This window comes from Stylophora pistillata, chromosome 2 (genome assembly GCF_964205215.1).
Source record: "Stylophora pistillata chromosome 2, jaStyPist1.2, whole genome shotgun sequence".
NCBI lineage: Eukaryota > Metazoa > Cnidaria > Anthozoa > Scleractinia > Pocilloporidae > Stylophora > Stylophora pistillata.
The window spans coordinates 21,016,773-21,042,949 of record NC_142520.1 but is presented as its reverse complement, the minus strand read 5'-3'; the positions used below and the strand labels follow the sequence as shown (position 1 = coordinate 21,042,949).

The 26,177-nt window shown below is 39.3% G+C and overlaps 1 protein-coding gene and 1 long non-coding RNA gene across 2 annotated transcripts; one reads left to right on the top strand and one right to left on the bottom strand.

The window, feature by feature from the left end:
- The first annotated feature begins 897 nt into the window (after positions 1–897).
- LOC148737714 (tetratricopeptide repeat protein 38-like) lies at positions 898–12,410 on the top strand. Its single transcript, XM_088748223.1, has 13 exons — positions 898–1,244; positions 2,276–2,449; positions 3,302–3,377; positions 4,714–4,833; positions 5,566–5,625; positions 6,815–6,853; positions 7,165–7,243; positions 7,574–7,644; positions 7,744–7,838; positions 9,244–9,322; positions 9,646–9,723; positions 10,200–10,273; positions 10,908–12,410. The coding sequence occupies exons 1-13, from the start codon at positions 1,114–1,116 to the stop codon at positions 10,996–10,998; spliced, it is 1,167 nt and encodes a 388-aa protein (XP_088604349.1). The 5' UTR covers positions 898–1,113; the 3' UTR covers positions 10,999–12,410.
- An 11,470-nt stretch (positions 12,411–23,880) lies between these two features.
- LOC148737713 (uncharacterized) lies at positions 23,881–26,150 on the bottom strand. Its single transcript, XR_015996062.1, has 2 exons — positions 25,683–26,150; positions 23,881–24,520 (listed from the first exon to the last, which is right to left on the bottom strand). It is a non-coding gene; the product is annotated as an uncharacterized LOC148737713 (long non-coding RNA).
- Positions 26,151–26,177: the final 27 nt, after the last annotated feature.

Sequence of the window (26,177 nt, the reverse complement as noted above, 5' to 3'; positions counted from 1 at the left end):
AACAGTTTTGGACAGTTGCATAATAAAAGTATGAAGTGTTATCATCTGAATAACGGTGGCTCTGGGATAGACTGTTCTGGGTGATGGCAACCAACCCCTTAAAGATTTGAGTGAAAGGAAGAGCCAGTTGACTCTTATTTCAAATGTCCTAAGCCACTGACTGCTATTCCCTGGTTCAAACCATTCACTGTAAATTCAGGTCAATTGAACACGAGTAAAAAGGTGGAAACATTAAAAGTTTTTAAAGCCATGCCGTATATAAGATTAATTGGTGGTCGCCATGAATAGATGTCGCACCCTTGAATTTCTTGATTGGGTTACTATTGCTTCACACGAAGTTAACTTGCACTCTGGAAGTCCTAGCGAGTAAAATTAAATCTCTCATCTTAAGTAACGTCTACTTAATCGTTTTAATCGCATGGGGCTTTCTTTCAAATGCAAAAGATAGAGGCACTAGAGCGCGTTCACAAAAGAAGTAACGCATTGATCGATCTTTGGCACCTTTTGCTGTGATGTCAAGAGACATATATCTTTAGAAAACAACACTTTACCATTGCTGCGTATGTTACTTGAAGTGTGGTTAAAATACATGTTAAGAGCCTTAATTGTGATCGTAAGCTGTCTGCTTCCCGCATCAACACAAGCTGAATTTTTCCTAACAAGCGAGCGAAGCGCCAAGTAACCCCTCGTGTACGCTTCACGTTCTTTTGGAAGGACTTCGTAGACACTATCCCACTCGCTGCTTTCGACGCAAAGCAGCTTCAAAAAGTGAAGTGTCAGAAGATACTTAAGGGCTGTAATAGCCGAGATTATCAGTGTCTGGCTGTCACAGGCGCGTACGTTCATGATTATAGTTGCAATTTGGCATTGTGTCCTTTTAGTGGGTGATCAACAACCATCCATTCAACATGATAAACAAATATCTTCAGTTGTAAATGATCTCTACTAAGTTACTTGAAATTACAAGTTCTAAATCAATGAACAGCTTATTTTTATTTTCACTCCCAGAATGGACTTTTCAGAAAAGGAGGAATTGCTCATAGTTTTCAGTTTTGCCTACTAGTACTAACTGACTTCGTACCGATTTTTACCTTTTGTCTTTTCACATCAGCTATGGGTCATGTTGTGGCGTCTATCTTTGAAGTTAAGAATTCTATGGATGTTGCTCAGTCATTAGCTTCTAAGGGTAAACTTAACGACAGAGAAATGCTCCACTTTAATGCTGCAAAAGCACTGGCTGCAGGGTAAGATATGCTTAGTTCTCCTTTCAAATGTTTGATGACTTCATATATCTAAATTTGAAGTCTTTAATGTAAGTTACAGACCAATTTTTTCTGCTTGGATTCATGGCTCTAGTGTGATAATTCTAGTGGGAAAGAGAGCTTCCATGACTCACAGTACAGACTGAGAAAACAATGCTTCAGTAGAACTTCGCTCTAACAAAGTGCCAAGGGACTGTGGGGAAATTGGTTTGCTATATCGAGGGTTCATTATATCAAGGTTTTGTGGCATTCATTTTAACGTAACTTTAGCGGGGCTATTTAAGCTGCAGCATTGTTTGTTATACCAAGAACGTCATTATTTGAGGTTCCACTGTACATAGTGAGATTTTTATTTTATCTTTAGGTTTAACTAGAGGGGGAATGGAATATTTCATTCCAAAGTTTTTTTTTTTTTTAATGTAGTGGGCTCGGTACCATGAAATATGGCATCATGATGGTAAATTAACCAGTGTTCCTCACAAAATTTTTAAACCTAAGTGTTTAAAAACACTTTCTTTTCATACCGTGCCTAACTCTTCACCAAGGAGTCTTAATGGGTATGATGTACTGGAAAAGTATAAGGGAAGCTTACATGCAAGGTTGTAGATAAGAAACTATGCTGCTGGCTGAAATTTCTAAGTTAGGAGGCTCAAAGGTGGTGAATGATTGTAATTGTGTATCCTCAGAAGTGCCTGTTGTGCTTTTCCAATTGATAGCCACCTAAAAATCCAGGCGGGGATCTCAACTTTTCCGTTGAATTTTGTAGGCAGCTGGAGCTTAATAACAACCCTGTTGTTATTAAGTTGAAACCCTGTGGGAGGGGGGGGTAACCTTGGGATGGACCACCATCCCATCCAAGGGGGAGTAGTCAAATACAATAAATACAATATACTCCTAGCTGCGTCATGCTATGGAAACTGGGATTAAAGCTCAAAACAGAATTTAATTGTGCCTCTTAGCATTTTAATCCTTAGACTTTACCTACCAACCCCTGTTGTTAATAACTGTTATAGAAATATACCAAAAGCACAAGACACATGGGATGACATAGTGATGGCCTACCCTACAGACATACTGGCACTAAAGATGCTTGGAAATTACAGCATATTTTTTGGTCCCAAAGCCAGGATAAGAGATAGTGTAGCAAGAGTGCTGCCACATTGGAATCAAGAAATACCTTTATATGGGTAAATTAAATCATAACAATATATACTTGGCTATGATTTGGATTCATATATCTTATTAACCAAGCGAGAGGGCCGTACTGGGAGAATATCAGCCCGAGGTCTTGACAGTACGGACCGAGCGTAGCGAGGTCCGTAAAAAAAAGACCGAGGGCCGATATTCTTCCAGTACGGTCCCGAGCAAGCTTGGTTAATAAGAGATTTATTATACAACTGAAGTTCAAAAGGACACTCAGTGTGGTATCATTTGGGACCATTTGGGACAGTGCCCGGTCCAATACTGAGAGAATATTGACCATTCAGCAATAGAGCATTTTGATTGGTTGATTTTAGTTATTGGCCCTCTACTGCCCGAGTCATGTAATAAATTATTATATTGTCTATGAGTAATCCTACATAGTATTATGTAAATTGACTTTACAATTGTGGGAATGAAATCTGATATTTTTCTGGCAGTTGTAAATGTACTTGTAATTTGTAACATATGAAAATATTAAATATAAAAATTAATGTGTTAAATTACGGTGTTCAATCACATGGTTTGAGGTTTTCCTTGTAAGCTCTTTAATTGGACTAATTTTATGGTGTGATAGGCATTATAATTCTGTTAAAATCCATCTAGGCTCTTTAAGAAAATACCCATAAATGCTGGTAACCCATGAGGCAACTATAAAACCCCATACTTAATTAGTCCTACTCTGATGGCTGGTGTAATAATTTTTTAGGGGGTTGGAAATTGTTATCTAGTATCTTGATTGTGCTAGGTAACAATTGAAAACAAAAAGCAATGTCATTGTAGCCATTTATGATAAGCCACGTGATTTTCCTGATATATAGCATTTACTTTAACTGCAGGTATCTCTTTGGTATGTATGCCTTTGGTTTAGAGGAGACAAACTTCTACAGAGAAGCAGAGAAACAAGCCCGTAAGGTAATTTGTTGAAACAAGTGAGAACAAAGAAGTTAGAAATTGTTAAGTGTCTGTTAAAAGAATTTCCTCTGTCGAGTTGGGATCTTGGGAAAACTTGTTAGCACAGTGTTGTTAGTACAGTGTCACAAGAACAGCACAATTTTTAAGTGGAATTGATCACTCATTATGTGAGGTACAATCTTGATGAGTTTGATAGACCAGAGTTGGACTCAAACTCAAACAAAAAAGAAAAAAGACAAATACAGCAAAACAAACAAACAGACAGACAGACAAAACACTTCAGTGGAGTATGGAAATGTCATTAAGAAATACAAAAACTATGAGAAAAATACAGATTGAATAAGCTATCAAGCAACGATAAATGTAGTTTTATCGATTTCGTTGATAGCGTAGGTTGGGCACCGTAAAGAGCTTGTCAAGCTGACGTTAGGTTTAAAGCTCGAAATGCAAACTTTAAAAAACTGTTTGCGGTGGCTAATTTACATTAGTATAATTTCAGAGCTGAGCAAAGAGTTTCCAGTAATCTGCTTGGTCGCGCGGTTTCTTATATGACGCTCTATAAACCGCTCCACGCGGTTTATATAAAATGTTAAAATAAAATGTTAATAAATGTTACTAAAGATGTTGATTTTAGAAATTTTCTCTGTTGTTCAGCTCTGAAACTAGTTTATGGTAAAAAACAATGATTCGCCTCAGGTTCGGTGAATATTGTCGAATAATCTCCGAGACTTCGTCTCGAGGATTATTCGACGATATTCACCGAACCTGAGGCGAATAATTGTTAATAACGAACTCTGTTGATAATACGAAACAATCTTGTAATAACCCTTCCCCCCCCCACCCCCCAAGTAAAGATGCGCGTTTGCATGTATCCACATATTGGCATAGAATATCCGTGGATACGAAAATGGAACCCAATAAACCTTGTGGTATCATATGCAATACATTCTGTCCTCATTGGTTTCATAATGAGCGCTTTTCGATTTGCGTGTCGAAACACCATACAACGGCCAAACAGAAGAAAGAAAAAAAAAAAACCCCACTGCGAAACTAATGAGCCAATGAGTCAACGAGGAGTCAAAGTAAAATCAAAAACGCGGGAAAACGCTGGCGACCAAATCGTGATTGGTTATAGCTTTACATCTGATTGGTTGAGAGAGTGGCGCGAACTTTCTGGACCAATCACAAACTGCCTAAAGCGCAGGTAAACGTTAGCGACCAAGTCGTGATTGGTTTTATTTTTGCATTTGATTGTTTGAGAGAGTGGCGCGGGTTTTCTGGACCAATCACGAAGCGATAGAAATCAACTACAAAGCCATGTATATCTAAACCGTAGGGATTGGAGCTAATTCCTAAAGACACGTGGGCAACACATGCTTTGGCTCATGTTTTGGAGATGGAAGGCCGTCAGGATGAAGGGATTGAATTTATGAATAAAACCATGGAAAACTGGAAGGTACGACATTGATTTACTTAATTTATTTGACTTCTTGATCTATTAGATGATAGGGAAGGTAATTTATTATATAGATACTGATGAAATACCTGGATTTTTCCTTTTTTACTAAAAATTCATATCTTTATCACGCGCAAGGAAGATACTTTTATCTTTCACGTGTGAGGATATTGGTGTCGCCATGGTTACTAACGTGGCTACTTTTGCTGTTATGGAAATTTTCTCTTCTTCATTAGAATTTTGACATTTTTTGGATCAGAAATTATAAGTGTTATTGTCTTTATTTTTCCTCTATAACTCCATATCCGAGTTTCATAACATGTTTGTGACAGGCAATTTCGATAAGTGACCACTTTAATTGCACTTTTATGTGGAAATTCCATCAGGATCTATAAAATAAACAGAACAGTACATGGCCGCTTGGAGATACGAATTTTATCTTCTCGTGCTGAAAGTATCTCTGATTCGTTCGCTTCGCTCACTCATGAGAGATACGTACAGCACTCGCGCGGCCGTGTAATATCTTCCATATCTTCTTTTTCTTTTGGATAAATTTCTGGATGTTGCCCCACAAATCCCGCTCAAAAAATTCCAAACCGTCCGCAAACTTGTTAAATTTTAAAGATGGACTAACATCTGATTTTATGCTGTCACTCGATACTCGTAAGCATCGAGTGGCGTTCTAGTCATTTTATACAAAGTGAGATTAACCTTTCTCTTTTTTCTGGCTAGCCATGCGAGTCTTTGGCCTGTCACAACTTCTGGCACTGGGCTTTGTACTATATTGAGAAGGTATGCTCGTACTAAAAGCGAACAGCGGCGTGTATTTGTAACTGATAAGTAAAGATACCACTTCTTGAGGCTTATAACAACCACAGGAAATATTAGAGATGGTGCATGAAGCTGGTTTCAGGTTACACTTTTTCTGTTTAGCATGAAGGTGAGGTATACCACGAAAATCATATAATATCAACTCATCCGTTAAAAGTTACATAAATATTTACTGTCCACGTTGTATACAGATTCGAAAGAGCAACGTAACCTTTCGAAAAAAAAATGCTAAAAATTCGAGTATGGATACTGCCATTATGGTAGCGATTCTCTAATCAAAGTCATCGTACAACTCCCAGAATTGAAATCGCATGCCGAGACCCAAAACACGCGGTTTGCTTAAAACTATTACATTGTACTGTGGCCATCGGCTTATCATTTCCATTCAACATGCACCCCGAGGTGAAGATTGACACGGCAAGAGTGACCCCGTGACCTTGTTTTATCCGCAATTTTTTCACGTTTGCCGGTTGCGTTTTGCCGTTTGTATGTGAAAGTAACCTGTTTAGCGTTTGCCGTGCACGTTAGATTTTCTTCCCCTTTTCCTCTTACATGTAGAAGTTAATTGGTGGATAAAGGGCCGCAAAAGTATTTCTCGTAAGTCATACAAGGGCCCCTTCAAATCCACCATGATGTGACCTCACACGAAGCTAAAATGAGCAACAAGGTTCGCGCTAAATTGCGTGAAACGTGAGATGGCAAGCAGGCGTTTTCCGTTTCACGTAAACGCGGAGCTAAATCTCTCTAATGACGACCAGCTTAATAAAGGTCACGATAAGCAGCCAAATTGCTGGGGAATATTAAAAAAAATGGCGACGTCTGTGTCCTGTTTGTATTTTAGTTGAAAAGGCGGTGAACTATGAACTTCGAATTACTGATGGCTTTCCCCTTTTTAGGCGGGATTTGAAATTCTGCAAGGAAGCCATAGAGTGGACAGAGAGCAACTGCATTTTCATTATGTCACAGTTTAGTTCCTTACTGATTTGCGATCAAAGCAGTTGCCCCCTTGTTGGGAGAGATAGAACTTCGTTTTGATGACGCAACCCCAACGACCAAATGTGATGACGCAAAGGAGTACTTTCCACCGTAGAAGCACCCTGTTTTTTCTTCCTTTATTTTGCGCTAAAATAGTTGTGTTGTCACTCTTCAGGGGGATTACAAAGCAGCATTAAACATCTTTGACACTGAGGTAAATCCAAGTGCAACTTTAATTTTATTATTTGGTTAATTCCTTCCTTCCTTCCTTCCTTTAAAGATGTCTTTCATATTGGCTGGCGTGATTATTGTTCGTTTGTTTTAGACCTGCCATTAGGAGAAGATATCTATTTTCTTATTTTATTGCAGTAAACTTACGCTCTGCGAAGGCCTAACGCTCGAAACGTCAGCTTTGAAACTTTTTTGCGGTGGCCAATTAACATTATGAACTCAGTTGATAAACCCAAAGTTACCTCGCTTTTGTCCTGTTCGTTGGGAAATTGCACAAAATTATCCTATTTGCAGATGGTACCGAGATTTAAAGCAAGTGCCACTTTTCAGCTGACAGATGGATCCTCCCTCCTATACAGATTAAAATTTGAAGGTTAGTAATTAAACAGGTTGGGGAGTTTGCTTGTTTTTACTTTGTGTTTTTACTGGCTTTCTTTAATAATTTACTTTGTTTTGATTGGTTATTGTAGTTAGGTTTTGGTCTTAAGGCACTATAAAATCGAAAAGCGCTCTTAATGGGCCTGTAATATATTTTAAGTAAGCAACGAAAGGGTGCTAGTTCTAGTGTATTAGATCAACCAAACAAGGAAACAAAGAAAAAACAAACACCCCCCTCCTGAAAAAAAGACAACAACAAAAAAAGAACAACAACAACTACAACAACAAAAAAGCGCAAAACCTCTTTTTTTCCTCTTTTTTGCAGGAGTCGACGTTGGTGACAGATGGCAGCAGCTTTGTCAGTATTGGGAGAGCCACGCCGATGACCATTTTCTGGTAAGTGGATTGTATGAAAGAGATAGTGCTGTTGCTTTGTATTCCGCGTCAAGTGATGGCAATCTAATATAACGCAAGTCTTGCTCATGGTTTCTGCAGGCATTTAATGACAGTCATATGCTTATGAGCACGCTAGGGGCAAAGAATGAAGATTTGACCATGAAACTATTGGATTCCTTGAGAAAATATGTTAGGTAAGAAAGAAGTTTATAAATGATTATGATAGTAATCTTCACAATAATTAACACTACTTTTTAAAAGCAGTAACGTCTGAAAAAAAATTTCAATTGAACCCGCCGGTGATCTTTGCGATACCAGTGGTGCAGTGCTTTACCGATGCAGTGCTCTAACGATGCAGTGCTCTACCGATGCAGTGCTCTACCGATGCAGTGCTCTACCGATGCAGTGCTCTACCGATGCAGTGCTCTACCGATACAGTGCTCTAACGATGCAGTACTCTACCGATGCAGTACTCTACCGATGCAGTGCTCTAACGATGCAGTGCTCTACCGATGCAGTGCTCTACCGATGCAGTGCTCTAACGATGCAGTGCTCTACCGATGCAGTGCTCTACCGATACAGTGCTCTACCGATGCAGTGCTCTACCGATGCAGTGCTCTACCGATGCAGTACTCTACCGATGCAGTACTCTACCGATGCAGTACTCTAACGATGCAGTGCTCTACCGATACAGTGCTCTAACGATGCAGTACTCTACCGATGCAGTACTCTACCGATGCAGTGCTCTAACGATGCAGTGCTCTACCGATACAGTGCTCTAACGATGCAGTGCTCTACGGATGCAGTGTTCTACCCATGCAGTGCTCTACCGATGCAGTGCTCTACAGATGCAGTGCTCTACCGATGCAGTGTTCTACCGATGCAGTGCTCTACCGATGCAGTGCTCTACCGATGCAGTGTTCTACCGATGCAGTGCTCTACCGATGCAGTGCTTTAACGATGCAGTGCTCTAACGATGCAGTACTCTACCGATGCAGTACTCTACCGATGCAGTGCTCTAACGATGCAGTGCTCTACCGATACAGTGCTCTAACGATGCAGTGCTCTACGGATGCAGTGTTCTACCCATGCAGTGCTCTACCGATGCAGTGCTCTACAGATGCAGTGCTCTACCGATGCAGTGTTCTACCGATGCAGTGCTCTACCGATGCAGTGCTCTACCGATGCAGTGCTCTACCGATGCAGTGTTCTACCGATGCAGTGCTCTACCGATGCAGTGCTTTAACGATGCAGTGCTCTACCGATGCAGGTCTCTACTGATGCAGATTTCTCCCGTTGTAGTGATCAACGGGTACGGTGCTCTACCGATGCAGTGCTCTACGAGTGCAGTGCACTACTGGTACTGTGAACTACAGGTGCAGTGGTCTGCTGGGGGGTGGGGGGAGGGTAAAGAAACCGCTGGTGGAATCGAATGGACAAAACAAATTGAAGTCAACACCTAGTCAGGAGCAGCATGGAAATTTGAACTATATCCATTCGACCACATGTCGATCACTTTTATAATATGCCAGTTGTTGTTTTTTTTTTTTTTTTTGTTTTCTTTTTTTTTTAAATTTTATTCTGGTTTCTTATCTTTAGAGATGGCTCGGGAGCCAACTGTGAAGTATCACGTACGGTTGGTTTCGCCATATGTGAGGCATTTTTGGAAGCTGATAAAGTGAGTGTACGAAAACAGTTTTTCATTACAAACAGTGCTTTGTGATCAACTGGTCTGTTCTTCCTGGATGAGTGTAATCCTGAGAAGAACTGTTGTCAGTATTGCTGACTGACGTTTCAACAACCTTGGCGTAAGTCTTGACTCTGATAAAGACTTCTGCTCAGGTTGTTAAAACGTCGGTCATTACTACCCACGATAGTCCTTCTCAAAACTACACTCACCCGGACGACCAGACTACATGATGTCATGGTGCTCAAACCATTTACTGTAAACAGTGCTTTGCTTGAATTAAAAATTGCATATTTTTTCCCTGTTATTTCCAGGGAAAATTTGATAAGGCTGTAGCTCTATTAAAACCTCTTCGTTATAAAGTGGACCTTATGGGTGGCAGTAGAGCTCAGGTAAGAATCAAGACGCCCATTCTCTTAATGAATATAATTTTAGAAAACAAATTTAAAAATGTTTCGTTGATGGTGATTTGCCATACAAATATAATTAAGCGTGTTTTGTCACTTAAGTATTACTATATCAGAGCGCTTTTGATTGAGAGTGGTAAAGCCATACCAAAGTAATCACAATTTGCAATCAGAAGAAGGCAAGATACACTTAGGAGTCACTAAGAACTGAAAGTAAACCAACCAAATTGCTCTAAAGCGCGGGAGAACGCGGGGGACCAACAAGACGTAATTGGTTGGTTTTGCATCTGATTGGTTGAGAGAGTGGTGTGAGTTTTCTGTACCAATCCCGGAGCGAGGTAAAGAAAAGCCAATGCAATAGAGGATTCCTCTCAACACTCAATTGAAAATTGCTCTATTACTTGTAGTCAAGTGATGATGTGGCATTCATGAAATATGTGTGTGCTTTTGCCTATTTGTAGCGAGATGTTTACGAGTTGTTCTTGATCAATGCTGCAATGCATTCTAAACGCAAAGAGGATCACCAATTTGCCAGGTAACTATTTAGTTTTTTTTCTTCACCTCCTGGACTTTTTTTATATCAGTACAAGTGACATCTCTTCATAATATTTGTAAAAACTATTTTCAATAGAGTATCAAACTCGGAGAAAGCTATAATGGAATTAAAGAGCACAACGGGCTATGTTTCCGTTTCTGCCAAGTTAAGGAGTCTAGAAGTATGGTCAGTTACTGCCCATAGAATTTAATTCATTTTCTCAAAAGATGCTCGGATCTAGAATTCAAGAGTCCCCTGTGAAATTAAAAAATTTAAAGTATACTAAAACGACCAATACAAGCAATCGTTAACCAAGGCGTCTTCGAATTCCAACTTGCTGAAAGGCTTTTGGATTGCACTCTGTTTACCATCATTTTGTTTGATTGCATGATTTCTTCGTAAATCCCAGCTAGGTACATCTACATCTTACTTTGGAAGAGAGCGATAGACTGGGATCGAGAGTCGCTGTGTTAGCACTTTTGGGACTCCTAGGAAAACGCTGATCTGAATAAACATGGTGGAATATAGCTCCTCTTCGTCGGTTCGCGTTTTTGTTTAATTTTTTCGTTATTTTTTGCATTCTTGTTGTTGTTTTTTTAACTGTTTGCTTTTGATTTTGTTTCTTTTTTCCTAGGTGTCTTATTGCTGAAAAGAAAGCTAAAAAGAATAAATCTCCGATGGCGGACAGACTTATGGCACAAGCCCTTGCTCTTCATGCGGAATAGGATGTAAATAGGTTATTGATATTACACCTAGAGGAACATTTTTTTTTATTGAATTAGACTCAAACATTCAACCGATTTTGAGCTACGACTTTTAGAAGCCATTCAATATGGACTATACGCGTTTTGATACAAAACGATACATTAATCAGGCTCGGATCCAGTAATTGCAAAGTCTCTTGCCCAGACCTTCCACGGTCAAGCAGTTCAATATTTCAATCACATGGTAGGATCTGGGCACGAGATTAATTGATCCAAAATTTGATTCAGAAAACATGAAGTATTTCTTTGCCAATTACTTCTCGACCAGCCCACGCCATTCTTTCCCTTTCCCGCTCTTACTCGCTGCAGATGCACATCTCCATAGAAGAAGAAAACGAACTAGAACCAATACGGTAGTAATGTGCGATCTTGTCGGTGCATGGTCAGTAGGGAGGGGAGGGGAGTGGATCGAGGGCGGTGGGCACGGACCTTCCTGACTTAATTCCGCTATTGATACAGAAAGGGTTATAGAGCCTTCTTCACTCTTCGCTACAGACTGGGAAACTAGCTGATTTTGCAACGGTTAGAAAAGAGTGTCTTGAGAATTTCAACTTCAAACTCGTCCTCAGGCCGTGTAAAAAGTCATCAGGAAACGGGCATTTCAGACTTCGTGAAGCCTTCGCATGTAACCTATGTTGCAAAACGGTCTATCATTTTTTTTTTGTTTGCGCAGTGAGATTTTTGAAAAATGACCCTGGTCTCAGTTGGAATTTGACGATGAACGATCATTACTATTGACCCACAGGAATATTTATTTGAGCCTCGATCTGACTTTCATCTGAAAAATAATCGTTGCTGTGGCTAGGTTTGTTATAATATATTTTTTACACAATGCCAAACATCTTCAAGCAATTGCGACATTTAAATATGACATATTCCATCACAATTTCTTCTCATATATATAGACAGTCATAAAATAAGGAATTTGATTTATCGAAATGTCGAAAATAATTTTCAACTAATTAACCCGAAATTGCCAGGGATGATCAACAAATACCTTCTCTGTTTGATATCAACACATTATACAGCTATTAAGTGATGAGAATACACAAACGTACTAGCTTGAGAGGGATCTTTTTTTTTATTCCAACACTAAATTGTGTCTACTTTTGATAAGAAAATGTACCGAAGCCAAAAATATAGAAATTAGAATCAGACCTTAAGATTTAAAAAGTCAACAATTGACAATTTTTCATATTGTCAGTGGTGGAGGTATTCATCAAGGCAGAAGAATAGGAGAAGAAGTCTAACTTAGTCTAATTTTATTGCCGTTGAAGTCGTAAAACCTTATTGGTTTTTCTTATACTAAAGCTGTGAACATCTAAAAAGAAAACATAATAACAAAGTAATATAATAATAAAATGGTAAAAATATTTGATGGCCCTTTCCTCCCCACCCCCCTATTCCCAAAAAATGATAATTAAGATCTCAGAGAGATTAAAACTATAAAATTAGACCAAAAATTTAGCGTGCATGGGATCCGGTTCACAGAGCTGTACGAAGAAAAAAAAATGCGAAAACAGTAAATCCAAGGAAAATCCAGTCAAAACAATCCAAAAATAAGATCAAAATAACGACAAAGAAAAAAAAAAAGTAAAAAATATCAAATAAACCACCTATGATGTATCTCACCAATTGGTCAATCGATTATCAAATCAAAACAAATTCTGAAGATGTTTGCTGCCATCTCAGCCGTGGTGGCCCACGTACGAGGATTTAAGTGATTCCTCAGTATTGAATTGCGCATCCTGTACTATTTATAAAAAACCACCTCTTCAGGCGAATAATCGTATGTGCATTCTAAGAACACGGCTCAGTTTTTCATTCTATGGACCAAGTGAAGAGGTACCATCACAGTCCGTGCTCTTGAATTACCACGATGACCGAAATTTTTATCGCTTAAATTTTGATATACACTTATCCCCTTGAGTTGGAGAAATTTAATAAACATTAATATAAAGGAAAGATAGATATAGCTAAAAGCGTATACGAAGTCTGTTACTCGATCATGCAAATTATGACCATAAAAGCAGGTACTAGAGGAACGTTTTGAGTCGAAGTTGTGTAAAATTGCATGATTTTTCCACAAATTATAAATCAAACTTTTTTCGACACGGTACCGATTCAGATTTTCTCATGCGTGTGTACTTTTTTTTAACCCTTGCTTCCAATTACTGTAAAATGTAGTGTTAGCCGATGAAATGACGCGCGTGATTCGTGCCAGCACAGATGGTCACTATTGGTTCCTTCCGTTTGTTGGTGTTCACGTCTCGCTGAATAAGTCTATTACCGCTTCAGTCTGAGAAAAAGCTTTCTTGGAATTTGCATGAATGAGTTTTCAAAGCATATATTCTGCATCAAAATAACTATCCAAACAATCGTGTGTCAATTACTAAATCAAAAAGAAGAAATTTATAATTCCATGAATTCTAAAGATGGTTGGCGGGCCGGCGAGCTTTCACGATGTGCTCTAAGTGAAAATTGGACACTAAATCCGCAAGTCTCTCTAAAAGCGACCCAGTGCATTTCGGTTAAAGAACATGAATTTCTTTTCAATTTTGCCTATGAATCTTTTATAGTGTAAAAGTAAACGAAAGCCCCTTCTTCCTTTTTTTTTATTTAATTTTTTTTTTTTTTTCGAAACAATAAAGTAAACTTCTTACGAGTGAAAATCGCTTCTGGCGCAGAAAGGCCCAGTTTTTATTCTCGGCTCGGAGCAAACTTCCAACTTCTTCCTCAAGACATTTTTTATTCAGACTAACTAAAATACTGTAGAGGAGTATGAAAATGTTAAAAAGCTGAGGTTCATAAACTCAGGAGAAAGGACCTTTCTAAGTTTATGTCGCGCACTGTCATAATACTACAGGTTACATTTTCCAATCTGAAATTAAACAAGTACAAGTACCGATTTTATTTTTCAATATACACGAACAATTTCATAATGAACAACAGGAAATATTTTGGATAAAATAACCTGACTATTTCTCTATTATCCTAATCTTCCATAATTTATTTTTCCCCATGCCTAAGTGATAAATTAAACAAGACAGTAGATCCCGTAGAGCAAAAAGTCAACTTTCTACGGCTGTATCATTCTTAATGGGCATCAGTGGAAATTTTTCTCTGCTAACTGCTGTTCCATGGCATCACGAGGAATAAAGAAAGCGTTAAAGTGCTCAATTCACGCATCAACCTAGGGATTGTGATATGAATTCTCGTGCATAAGCTTTTTTTATTCATGTTTGGGTGGAATTTTCGAAATCATTTCACAGTTGTGTTATATGCCTGAAGATTTGGTCAGCCCTGTAACTTGCTTGTGCAAAGACGTAGCAAAGAATTATGAGAGAGGTAATTTTACTCAAATGGCGTATGATTCCATAGTTTTAAACAGGCAATTTTAATTTTAGTGAGGCCACTGCTGTAATGTATGATCTCATATCTTGCTCACCTACCCACGCTGAGTCGAAATATTTTAACTCACTTCCCACAATCAAAAATACGTACTTTAAGTAATCCTGCACGCATCGACGGATTCATTTCCATCAATAGCATTGACCCGGCCATGGATATTCAAAGGACAGATAACGCTGCTACGGACGAATGACTAACCAGCTGAATAATTTTTGGCCGAAATTACTGCACTCTCTTACCGAATCGCGATTTATGCTGCGGATAGCGTTATCCACTCTAAGAACAACCGGGGCCTGGACTCATTAGTGCTCATAGCAATATCTAACCTGTACAATAAGTTCACAAAACAGTGATGCAAGAAAACCTCCAAATTAATTAAGTGGTTTGAACTCAGCAAGGAGTGCTTAAAACGTAGCGTCAAAAGGGAGAGATAAAGATTAAACTTGGGGAAACCGAAATTAACAGGAAACCTAGCCGATGAGAATAGACCATTTCGGAAATGTAGTTGATCACGGGTAACGGGTTGTCCGTGATTGCTTTGAGTAAGATACGAATAAAGTTATTTGGCATCTTGTAGATAAGTTGTGCCCATTATTTTATTTCAAGGGGTCCTTTTTTGCAAATAGTTGCAATTAGAAAATCGCCTTTGGGGGTTGTTTACGCGGCATAGCAGTTTGGCAGAAGATCAAAGAGCCAACAAGAGACATTTCATGGTTTTACTGGCCGAATAAAGCTTAGAGATCTCATCTAAAAAGCAATGATCAATTTTCCCGCTTTTTATATCTAATGAGATTGTCTTAAGCTGGTTATTAAAAGAGAACATCCAGCCCTTCAAGTCATACGACTACCCTATACTGACTTGAGCGACTAGTGGCAAAAATTATACGGGGTGAGTTTGATCAATTTGGCACATCATTTAGGCACATCATTTAGGTAAATATCTTAACAAAACGACAAGCAAACAACCACTGCCCATTCAAGGTAAAGTCTTTCACATCGCTTCTCCAGCAACTGGGTAAATTTGTAAGCGAGATAAACAGTTGCAAGACCCACATCAGTACAAAATGCCCCTTGAGTCTGTTAAACTAAGGGGATACTTAACAAACACATCTGTATGTTTGTTTTTTTTTTTTTGGTTTTGTTTTTTGTTTTTTATTATTATTATTATCATTATTATTGTTTGGAATGTCTTCAAGTGTGAAATAAAAACCGACCCAGTTCCACTTTATGAAGTAAAATTCAAATAAAGAACGAAACAAATCACTACTAAAGTCAGCATTTTGGACCTTGCCGTAGATTCAATTGTAAGTTATTCCTTCAAAGCATGGTGACATTGTTTATTATTGTTAGTAAATGCTACACTCGTTCTTATGTCATTTAAGATGGTTTACAGAGTGTAACTTCACAGTGAGAGTCCCCTTCAGCGTTTTAAGGACTAGCAGCAGCATTAATAGAAACAGTCTATTTGCCTCAGCGTTTCTATTATGCTATTCCGCTTAAGTAATTGACTGGTCGCCGTGCCTCTGCTAATGAATAAAGAATGATAACGAAAGGTTGTTTTAGTTACAAAGATTTCTCGAGGAAAAAATTAATGCTGTGGTTTTCGTGAGGAACGGAAATGTTCCAAGAACTTCTTCAGTGAACTTAAGAGTTCAAACTGTTTTCGAGAATGGGGAGTAAAGGAAGTTTGTCATTTACTTTTCCGGTCCCCAAACATCACTCTCTCTATCTTAACAAAGAAATGGCATCGCCCGAGAAGAAGCACATAATCCATACGACAAATACCATTGCCATGGCTACTGGTTATTAAGTGACATCTTCCTTGCTACAATTGTGAATATTTTCAAAACACTCTTTGCTGTCTAATACAAAATCAACTAACTGTTTTTTGAAATGACAAAGTATAGCGTGAATGGATGAACTTTGTACCCAGGCAATTACATGGGCAATGCCTAACTGGTTTACGCCGGAGAAAGGGGGCGAGGGAAGGGGAGGGGGGAGGAGAAGGTAAGAGGAAGAGGAGAGAGGAGAAGTTCTGGGGTAAGAACTGCCCCACGGTGTTCCAAGGTATGTCTTGTTTTTGAATATCTTGCTTTTGAATATAGTCTTCATTCAGTAAATGGTTTGAACCCGGGGGTAACATGTGAAGGTGTAGTCTGATCGTCCGGGTGAGTGTAGTCCTGAGAAGAACTGTTGTCGGTGATAGTGACTGACGTTTCGACAACCTGTCTGTCATCATCAGAGTCAAGTGAATGATTGTTGTCAGTAGAATGTTCTTATTCCAGTTCGTGTGAAATGATCGGTTGGTTTTGCCGTGATGTTATTGGCTGTAAGATTCAAGTGACGTAAGTCGGTCGTGATTGGTCTGTTTCGATCTGTCGGTAAAGTTAGGTCGTTCTTTTTCGGTCGTTTGTGATGTTTATGTCGTGAATGAGTCGTTTGTATGGGGCGGGTAGTTGTTGACATCTGTTTAGGGGAGTCTGTTGTAAGTTAGTAAACCAGCTTTCCAGAGTCAGTCGTTGAAAATAGTCAGTGCTGTAGGTTAGGCATTGCGCAGAGTCCCAGTCAATGTTGTGGTTGGTAAGTCGATGGTGTTCACCAATGTGATTGCTGACATCACCTTTCCTCGTCGCCCGTCTGTGTTCAGTCAGTCTTGTTGTGAGGTTTCTGCCAGTCTCTGCCGTGTTTTTACGAAGAACAACTACAACAACGACTTCATCTGACGAAACACTCACCGACCCACTACCACTACCGAAACAAACGACACCGCAACCCCTACGACTATAGCAACCATACCGTATATAAAAGGCATGTCTGAAAACATCTCGCGCATCTTACTACCCTTCAATATCCGCGTCGCCCACAAACCCATCACCACACTAACCAACATTAAAGACAAAGACGAACCGAGGAACAGACAGGGAACGATTTATAAGATCAATTGTTCCGACTGCCAAGCCTCCTACATCGGTGAGACTGGCAGAAACCTCACAACAAGACTCGAGGCCTTTCTTGCTAGCTCCCTCGCAGACAGCCAGTACGAGGGCCTCCTACGCCTTGTTCATAAAAAAGACGATCAACGCCTTGCGAAAAACTGGCGTCCGAACTTCCTGTCTGAATTCGGATTATAAACTAGCATCTAAGGTTATTACAAATCGACTAAAGAAAGTTATGAGTACCATTGTACCAAGACCAAACATGATGTGGCGTTATCGGCCGCACTATTTTTTCCAATTTGGCTGTTACGCGATACCCTCGATATGATAAGTAAGACAGATGAACCTGCTATCATCGTTTCTCTAGACCAAGAAAAAACCTTTGATCGTGTCAATTCCGAATTTATGATGCGCGTTCTGCTGAAGTTTGGTTTTGGCCCCTCCTTCTGTGGCTGGGTCAACCTTCTTTATTCTAAAGCCTCTTCCCGAATTATTATTAACGGCTCCTTGTCCCCACCCCTGTTTTTCTTTAGAGGGGTGTTAGACAGGGTTGCCCCCTCTCCCCTGTTTTGTATGTTTTAGTTGCGGAAGTTCTAGCCACTCAGATCCGTAAATGTAAATCTTTTGAAGCTTTCTATTGAAGCTGGAGGCCTTCAATACAAAGTTTCTCAATATACCCACGATACGACTTGTGTACCTTTTTAGGGTAGTCTACAAATTTGAACAAGATTCGGGTGCCAAATTGAACACTTCCAAGACCGAAGCTATGTGGCTTGGAAGATGGTGAACGAGGATAGATTCCCCTTTCGGTATAAAATGGGTAAGATGAGAATCTTAGGGGTATTCTTTTCTAACGGCCTAGTCAGTGTCGATCATGATAATTGGCGTGCTAGGCTTGACAAACTTAGCACAGTCTTAAATCTTTGGAAGCAAAGAGGTCTTTCTTTTCTGGGTAGAGCTCTAATTGTAAATGTTTTAGGTGCCAGCCGCCTGTGGCATGTTGCCAAAGTTATTCCTCCGTCCCACTGGGTGCATGATAAGTTTGAGACACCCGTTTGGCCATTTATCTGCAAAGGCAAAATGAAAAATGTTAGCCGTGACCGTTGTTGTGCGCCCCCAACATCTGCAGGCCTCAACATCGTTTACTTTATAGTCAAATGCGCTAGTCTACGCCTCTTTACCTTTTCTAGCCTCTGGGATAATTTTGGCACTTGTAAATGACTTTACTTAGCTCGCTATTTCTTAGGTCACAAACTTACTACACTTGATCCTCGTTTCTGCTTCCCTAGCAACTCTTACCTCTGCTCAGCTTCTTCCTCTAACTCTTATCGAATCTACCTGAATAATTTTCGCTCTCTGCATCAAAAGGCCGGTACCTTGCCCGACCTCCTGACCAGCAAGAATCTTTATCTCTTACTCCTCGATCCCGTTCACCCGGCACTGACCCACGTCCTCTGGTTTTTGGGAGTCCGCTGTAGGCCGTCCCATCAACCGTTGAGCCTGGGTGTGGCGCAGATCTAGGCTAAAGCTAATCGAGAACAAGAAAATGATATTATTTGGTTATTGATTCATTGAGTAATTCGAGTTCGATGTCAGTTAAAATCCTGGGGCTACACAAATAGCGACAAATGCGCGCGCAATATGTGATAAGCATGAAACAATCGAACATTGTTTCTTAGAATGCCACAGGGTAGTGAAAATCTGGAATTATTTCTCCCCTAATTTCACCACCCTATTTGAATCTCCCTTTTCTGTCTCTCTGACATCAATATACTTCCCCTTCTCCACTAATCATCACTCCACGGGCAATTCCCTTTCAAACTACCTAAAAGCAACTATAATGTACTGGTGCCGGTTTAATAGAAACCGTGCTACCTTCTGGTGTTCTCTCTGTAGTCCTAATCAAATCATCAACCTGAAAAAAAGAGATGTCCAGGTCAGAATCTTTGGGAGTGACCTTGATACGAAGAAAAACTTTTGGTCTTTCAAAAAATGCCTTGTGCTCAATCAACAGCGGTGAAGATCTTTCCTTTTTCCCCGCCTTTGCTACGCCATAAGTCTTAATTATCAACTTACCTTAAACCTGTTAATTTTTAAATCTTTACAAGCGGCCTCTTACTCCGGGCTGCTGTAGCCTGTGCGCTGTTCGCGCCGCCTGTGAGGAAAATATTGTAAATAATTAATTAGCAAAGAAAACATTTGTAATTATTTTACTAACTGGATAACTAATTTAGAGCCTAGTTCATTAATTAGTTTAAATATCCACTGTGATCTATCTTTTTTACTGTATTTTTTCGACATTGCTGGAGAACTTTTAAGCAATGTTGAAAAAAGATAATTAATATATATTTTTTTTCTTTAGTGAGGAATCAACTTAATTGCTACATCGAGGGAGACTTAACCAGATTGCGAGCCATCAAACATTTCAGACTACGTGACTAACGAATATGACGAAGGTAGTGCATTACTCTGCCATGATTTTGCTACTTTTTTCCCGATTCTGACCAGAAGTATAGCGGGCTCAGTGTATAATCGCTACGCGAAAATGTTTTGGGATCACTTTCTGAAGGGCTTAGAAACCAGGCTCAACTCAGTAGCCAAGCCTACTGAATTTGTGCCCAGGCCTTTGCTTGCTTGCGTGACCTTTTTGAGTTACTTTAGAAAAAAAAACAAAAAACTATACGTTAACGTATAGATTGGTGTATTAATTTTGGTGTAGTGTAACCTGATCAGCGCAATTTGGAGTATCTCTAAGTAATCTGATCGGCGCATCTTTGTTTTGGTGTATCTCAAAGCAATGTGATTGGCGCAATTATTTGGTGTATCACAAACCAATCAGACTGTAGTATTTTTTGTGGTTTGACAGGTCTTCAAATTTCAGCGAATCAACGCGTGACTTGGGGAGAGCGGTTCGAGGATCAAGGAAACGTATTAGTCTTGTTGCGAAAGCGGTGTAGTGGAGATCAACGTACGACTATGGTTATTCTTCGTTCTAAAAGGGACTGAGTGGAATATGAGAAAACTTTTGAATCAAATATTGCTTGAGTTGTTGATGGGAGCAACTTCAAAACATCCGGTCGCCATTGACTTTTAAGAATGGATTGCTCCGGCGATCCCAATGTCGAAAAATAATGTTAAAAGAGAGGACATTTAAACCAGCGGTCCTGCATTCAAGCTTTCCTGGAGTCGAAGAATGATAAAATGATATGGTCGTTTAACTAGAGCATCTGAAATCCCGCGCTTACAGAGTCGAATTAAGAATGACATAACGAGATGGCCGTTAAACTAGTGCTCTCGTAATTTCGCGCTTTTGAAGTCGAAGAATAATTAAAGAAAAGGTGAGGTTTACTAAGTGTTGACGCAGTTCTGCGCTTACTTTATTTCGTTTTCTCGACTGAGGGATATTTCATTGCTGTACGTAAACTCCATTTTTAATTTCGCTGAAAGAACACGGTAAGAATGACATCTACAAGAATTATGAGCTCATCTACCCAGTGTAATGGCTGTCGTTCGTGAGGACTATCGCTATGATCTGACGGGATTAGAAAGGTCGTCAGGGAATTTTTTCTACCACTTGCAAGTTAAAACGTGCATGTTTGTGTTAAACTAATTTGGATTGATGATCTTGTTTTTTGCCCCGTGACTGCTCTCTTGGGAAACGTTGAAAAGACCACCAAGTTATATTTATTTTTTGCGTCGACTGCCATGTTAAATATCCGTTCTTTTGCTTTTAAAAGTTCTCCACGAATTAAATATTGTTTAAACGACACTTTCCCGCTACAATTGCGTGTTTACTTTTTAATCGCCAATGTGGACTAGACTTTCTCAGGTGAAATGCCATTTTCCAGTAAATAACGTAACTTTTATGACATAATTCTGCTTTACAGAAAAATATTTGACAAGGAACATAATAGTACAGTGGGTCAATTTTCCACGCAACTCTCACGTGCTCAGACGTTTTGTACCAATAAAACTCGCTCTTAGCTACCTATGACTTTACCCCATCGCGTGTCAATTCCCTGTAAACAACCTGCACTTTATCACGTATTTAGAACATAGCTAGCAGAGTCGAGCAATCAAATTCATTATTCGTAAGCGTGCTCAAAATCCCGATAGTGCACGCTGATAGCGTCAGCAAATCCGACTTCGCCAGGAATTTTTTTTTCGCGCGAGCGGCCATTGTTAGCGCGGGGGAAAATAATATATTTCGCGACAATAATAGGTACAAACAGAAACTCGGCCTTCTAGTCCGAAAACAAACACAATGTTTCGACCTTTTCCCTTGGGCTAGAGTTCTTAAATGAGGCAGAAAAAGAGAAAAACAACGGAAAAGGAGACTCGGTATCAGCACCGTCACGATTCGCTTCAACTGATATTGTTGTCCGTTTTTCGCGTCGGATTTGATGCACAATTCCAGCGGCTATGTTCTAAAACAATTGGTTCATGCTTTCAGCTGTGCACTATCGAGTTATGGAGCACGTGGGAAGTTTAAAGAGCACTCAAGAAGCTCAAGTTGCCCTCGGCTATCGCCTCGGGCAACTGTTACGCTTCTTTCGTGCTCTCCAAACTTCCCGCGTGCTCCATAACTCGATAGTGCACGCTAAAGCATGAACCAATTGTTCATTGGCGCGCACAGGGCAAAGTCCAGGTAGGCAACAACCAATTATGAAGCACGCGTTGTTATGCTTTGAAAAACGGTACTCTTTTTCTTCGCTCAGTCTATTTTCACTTGTTCGAAGAACGGAGACCGGAAAAAATCCTTGTCCAGAGGATGTTGGAGATAATATAGAGCTTTCCACTGCAAAATTATATGGAAAAATATTTTGAGGCGACTATCTGTTGAAGAGGCTACACGGAGCCTATATTCTGGCCGGACCTGCGGTTCAGCGGATTGAATTGAATTGGTTCGAATTGAAGGCGTTGCTGTTTTAGCTAAATCTCTGTCTCAGTGAGCTTTTCATTATTTGTTAACATGGAGAGTTATGGAGATTAAGACTTTGGAACAAGTTGATGTCATCCATGACATCAACAATTTGGAAATACTAAAATTGCTAGAGGAAATGCGGGGTCGCTCAATAAAAATTTGCATGTGAACGCGATGACTTTGTTTATAAGTACTTCTGCTGCTTACATCTAATAACAAACCTCAGAAGTTTTTTCTGCCCCAGAACGATATATCACTGAAGGCATTTTATGCACCGCAAGTTTTTTGACTGATTGAAAGCTAAGGTACGTGGCAGTGATTTCCAAAAGTTTTTTTTTTGTCAGAAAAGTATATTTCTTTCGTCCGCTATACACTCCTATATTAATCTATTAATAGATCCAATCGCCAAAGGTTACATACGACAATGAACTTTTACTGTTCCCGAGGGTTCTTGTTTTCATCAGTACGATAACAATAGAAGACAGTGATTTACAGTACCAGGTTTGTGCTTTAAATAAATATATTTAAGTTCGCTCGGAAAACAAAACTCATCCTCGTTCCTAGGCTATGTCCACCAGATTGCTTTAAGCCAATTAAAAAGTGCAACGTAACGCCTATTTTGTATCTTTCTGCCCGGAAAAACCAAACTGAATGACTGATTGTGGCCCTTTACGGCCAGAATAATGATTGCGGTTTTGTCTCTGGTGAAGAGGCGGCAGTGATCATTATTATAGCCTACGAGCAGTTCGTTACGTGGTCTCGTCCCGTAAAGTTAGAAAGAGCGTTGCGTGATGAGTTCAAATTAGGGCTGTGGAGGGTACTGCTGGAAGAGTGGTGTCAATGCAGTTTATTATTACCAACAATTATTCTGACACCAGAATTAGTTACTAAGCGTCCCATTTCAACCCACACATCCAAAAAAATAACTCCTGCATGGGTAGCATGCCTGTGTCTGGCCACTAGTTTATGTTTTTGGATGAGGTGCACTTCTTGCGATTGTGCTGCACTCTAGCGAGCCCTTCGGAAAAACATGTCACTGAGAGCAGACCTTCCAAGACACTATTCAGAAAGCAAGTATTTCCAAGGTTTGAGGTTCCCTTTGGTTCCATTTAACCATGAGTAATGTTTAGAATTAACGAAGAAAGCGTAAGTTCAGCCAAAGGCAGAAGATTCGTAAATGTACGGGGCGTAGCGAGAGAAGGTAATATTATTTCCCGCGAAAATTACACAAAATCAAAGGCTCCTTAGAGCAACCTCATGGTATGAGTTTTTGGCGCCCTTGAGGTAACATCTGGCTTTCTTTGGAAAGTGAAACGATAAAAATTATGTTCCCAAAAATGTAATGTCCTCAACTCAAAACTTTTGTTTGTAGATCACTGGAACGATGTTTCAAGGAATTTTCTTTTGATAGGTGAAAAATTTAATTATTGCCATGTTTTGAAAGCATACTTATTTTCTGTTCAAGGTTAAAGATTCACAAAAAAACTCTCTTTAAAGAACGTTACTTTAAAAAGTGATTGTTTGAAATGAAATGTCCGCAACACACTTTGTTCAACTCATATCTTCAAGGTCTTGAGAGCTCACTAAAGCATCTTTTTATTTGGTGTAAAGGGCACACTAAAGGTATTTTCTAGATATGTTTTAACACCATTGTTGAACATTTTGATATTTAAATTGGGGTTTAGAATGTTAAGTCTCTGAATGTAATGTCCGCAACATGGAATCACCATGTATATTCATATTCCAAGGCCCATTCATTTCCAAGGAGATGTTGAGGTCTACTAAAGTTTTTTTTGTGGGTACACCTGTATAGTAATAGCTGGAGTTGTAAAATGAGTTTCCAACTTTGTTATTATATGCTGTTGAGATAGTCATTGATATAGTTGTGGGCAACAATGTTCCTTTTCTTCTCTTTGTCTTCAGAGAAGATTAACAGTTGGGTATCTTGGTGTTTTTAGGAAAATTCGTATAGCTATCTGTTGTTGTCACATTTGCATGAAGTAAGCACTTGATTACTTGTGGCCTTGCCATTTCCTAATGAAGTGTTTCAGTTTATTGCAGCTGTAACCTGATTTATAGACATAGCAACACCAAGTGCATTGTTACCATCTTGTTTTTATTACTTGCATAATCATTGTGGTTGCAGATACTCCAGAGTCGATGCTGTTTCCATTCTTGAGCATCAGTTGTTGAGAGTAGGAAATACAGATGTCTATAACACAGAAAAATAATGGGTTACAATGTAACTTAACTTAACATATTTAATCATCTGGTTGTATTATTTTGGATACTCTCCCCTTTTCTTCCCTAATGCCTCGCCTGCAAATGGAAGTTAATAACTTACCTTGTTCTGTGTTGTGCTTGAGGTTGGATTTGTCATTTTCAGTGGTTTTTTGGCAATATTGTAGTAGTTTTCCATCCTTACACCCAAAGATGCATTTTCTTAGACATATGTATGAATTTGCTTCTCAAATCTCTGTACTTTATTATGCAAATGATAGCAATATGTATGCATGGTATCTAATATTTTTGTTTTTCCTTTTCTTTATAAAAAAGTACCTTTTCAGTTCTAGTCTTATAGGTCTTACATTAATTGTTGTATCACTGTGGTTCAGGTGTTTAGGCAAAGTTTTCTACATAAACTATATTATATTTACACAGGTTGAAGAAAAATGTATATAGGCTTGTGATCACTATAGTATGACTCCAGTGTACCAGCAGATTGCACATGTTGTGGTACATTTGTATAAATGTGATCTATTTGTGTATGGAAGTCAGTAGCATACTGGTTAATCAACTGTGTGTAGCCTCTGTTTGTGATTAGAAATGCTCTGAGAGCTTTTTGTTCCACAGTTTCCTGCATCAAGTTAATATTGAAATCTCCAAGTAATAGAGTAGGAACTGTGGGTTTTGTTAATACTGACTTATGGAGATGAGTAAGAGCCTCAATCAACAGTGAAATTCTAACAGTTTTTGACCGATAGATACCAACCACATGAATATTTGGAACTGGATGGCTAAGAACTGTTACAGTAATTTCCACATTATTTACATTAAATCTATACACTATGTAATTTCAGTATAATTTAAATCATTCTTTATGTACTCAGCAGTTCCATAGCAAGTTCTGATGTTAGACTGACTAAAGTCATTTCTGCACAGATTAAATCAGCTTGTATGTGTCATCGCATGGAAAATATGGCGAACACCAGAACTCACCTCACCTAGAAGACGATGTGCTTTCGCATGTGACATTTTCCGAACACTTTCCGAACGGATGGCCAAATCTTAAAGGGTGCTTATTTTTAAATTATTATAATTATATGTTGCAATTTCTACACTTAATGCCATACAATAAGAGGAAGAGGGGTTACCTTCTGTCCCAGATGATAAACCGCTTATTTCAACATACTGCTTTCTTCTTGTCGTCAGTCGATTGGTCGTCGTCTATACGATGTCCTCTTAGCTGGGGCTCTTCACGGTTTACCAAAATTAACACTAAACCTCCATCCAACTATCACTTTGTTCCTAAAAGTCTTGAGAGGCCCCATAGCGAGGTTCTCATGGTCGTGGGTGGAACAAGATAAAATCTACGAAATTTCACGCTAAACAATTTACAGTAAGCTTTCAGCTCAGTTCATATTCGCGGTGTTGAGGTCTTCACGCACGAATCCGTTCATGTTATCGCCACTTTTAGGACTCAGGCGCCCATTTTTCTGCAGTCGAGTATTCTGTTGCATATTTCCTTTTCAGTTTTTGCTCCACAAAGGTATGTTTTCATCAAGTTTGGAATAAAATAAAATTATCACGCTTCAAGGGACTGGACGCCATTTGAAATTTGTCCAAAGTAGTTCAGCATATTCTCACCT

Excerpts from the sequence above, each read along its gene's own strand:
- LOC148737714 (XM_088748223.1), top strand. The coding sequence starts at position 1,114 with ATGGGTCATGTTGTGGCGTCTATCTTTGAAGTTAAGAATTCTATGGAT. Across the intron at positions 6,854-7,164 it reads TAAACATCTTTGACACTGAG|ATGGTACCGAGATTTAAAGC; the intron begins GTAAATCCAAGT and ends TCCTATTTGCAG. Across the intron at positions 7,839-9,243 it reads TCCTTGAGAAAATATGTTAG|AGATGGCTCGGGAGCCAACT; the intron begins GTAAGAAAGAAG and ends TCTTATCTTTAG.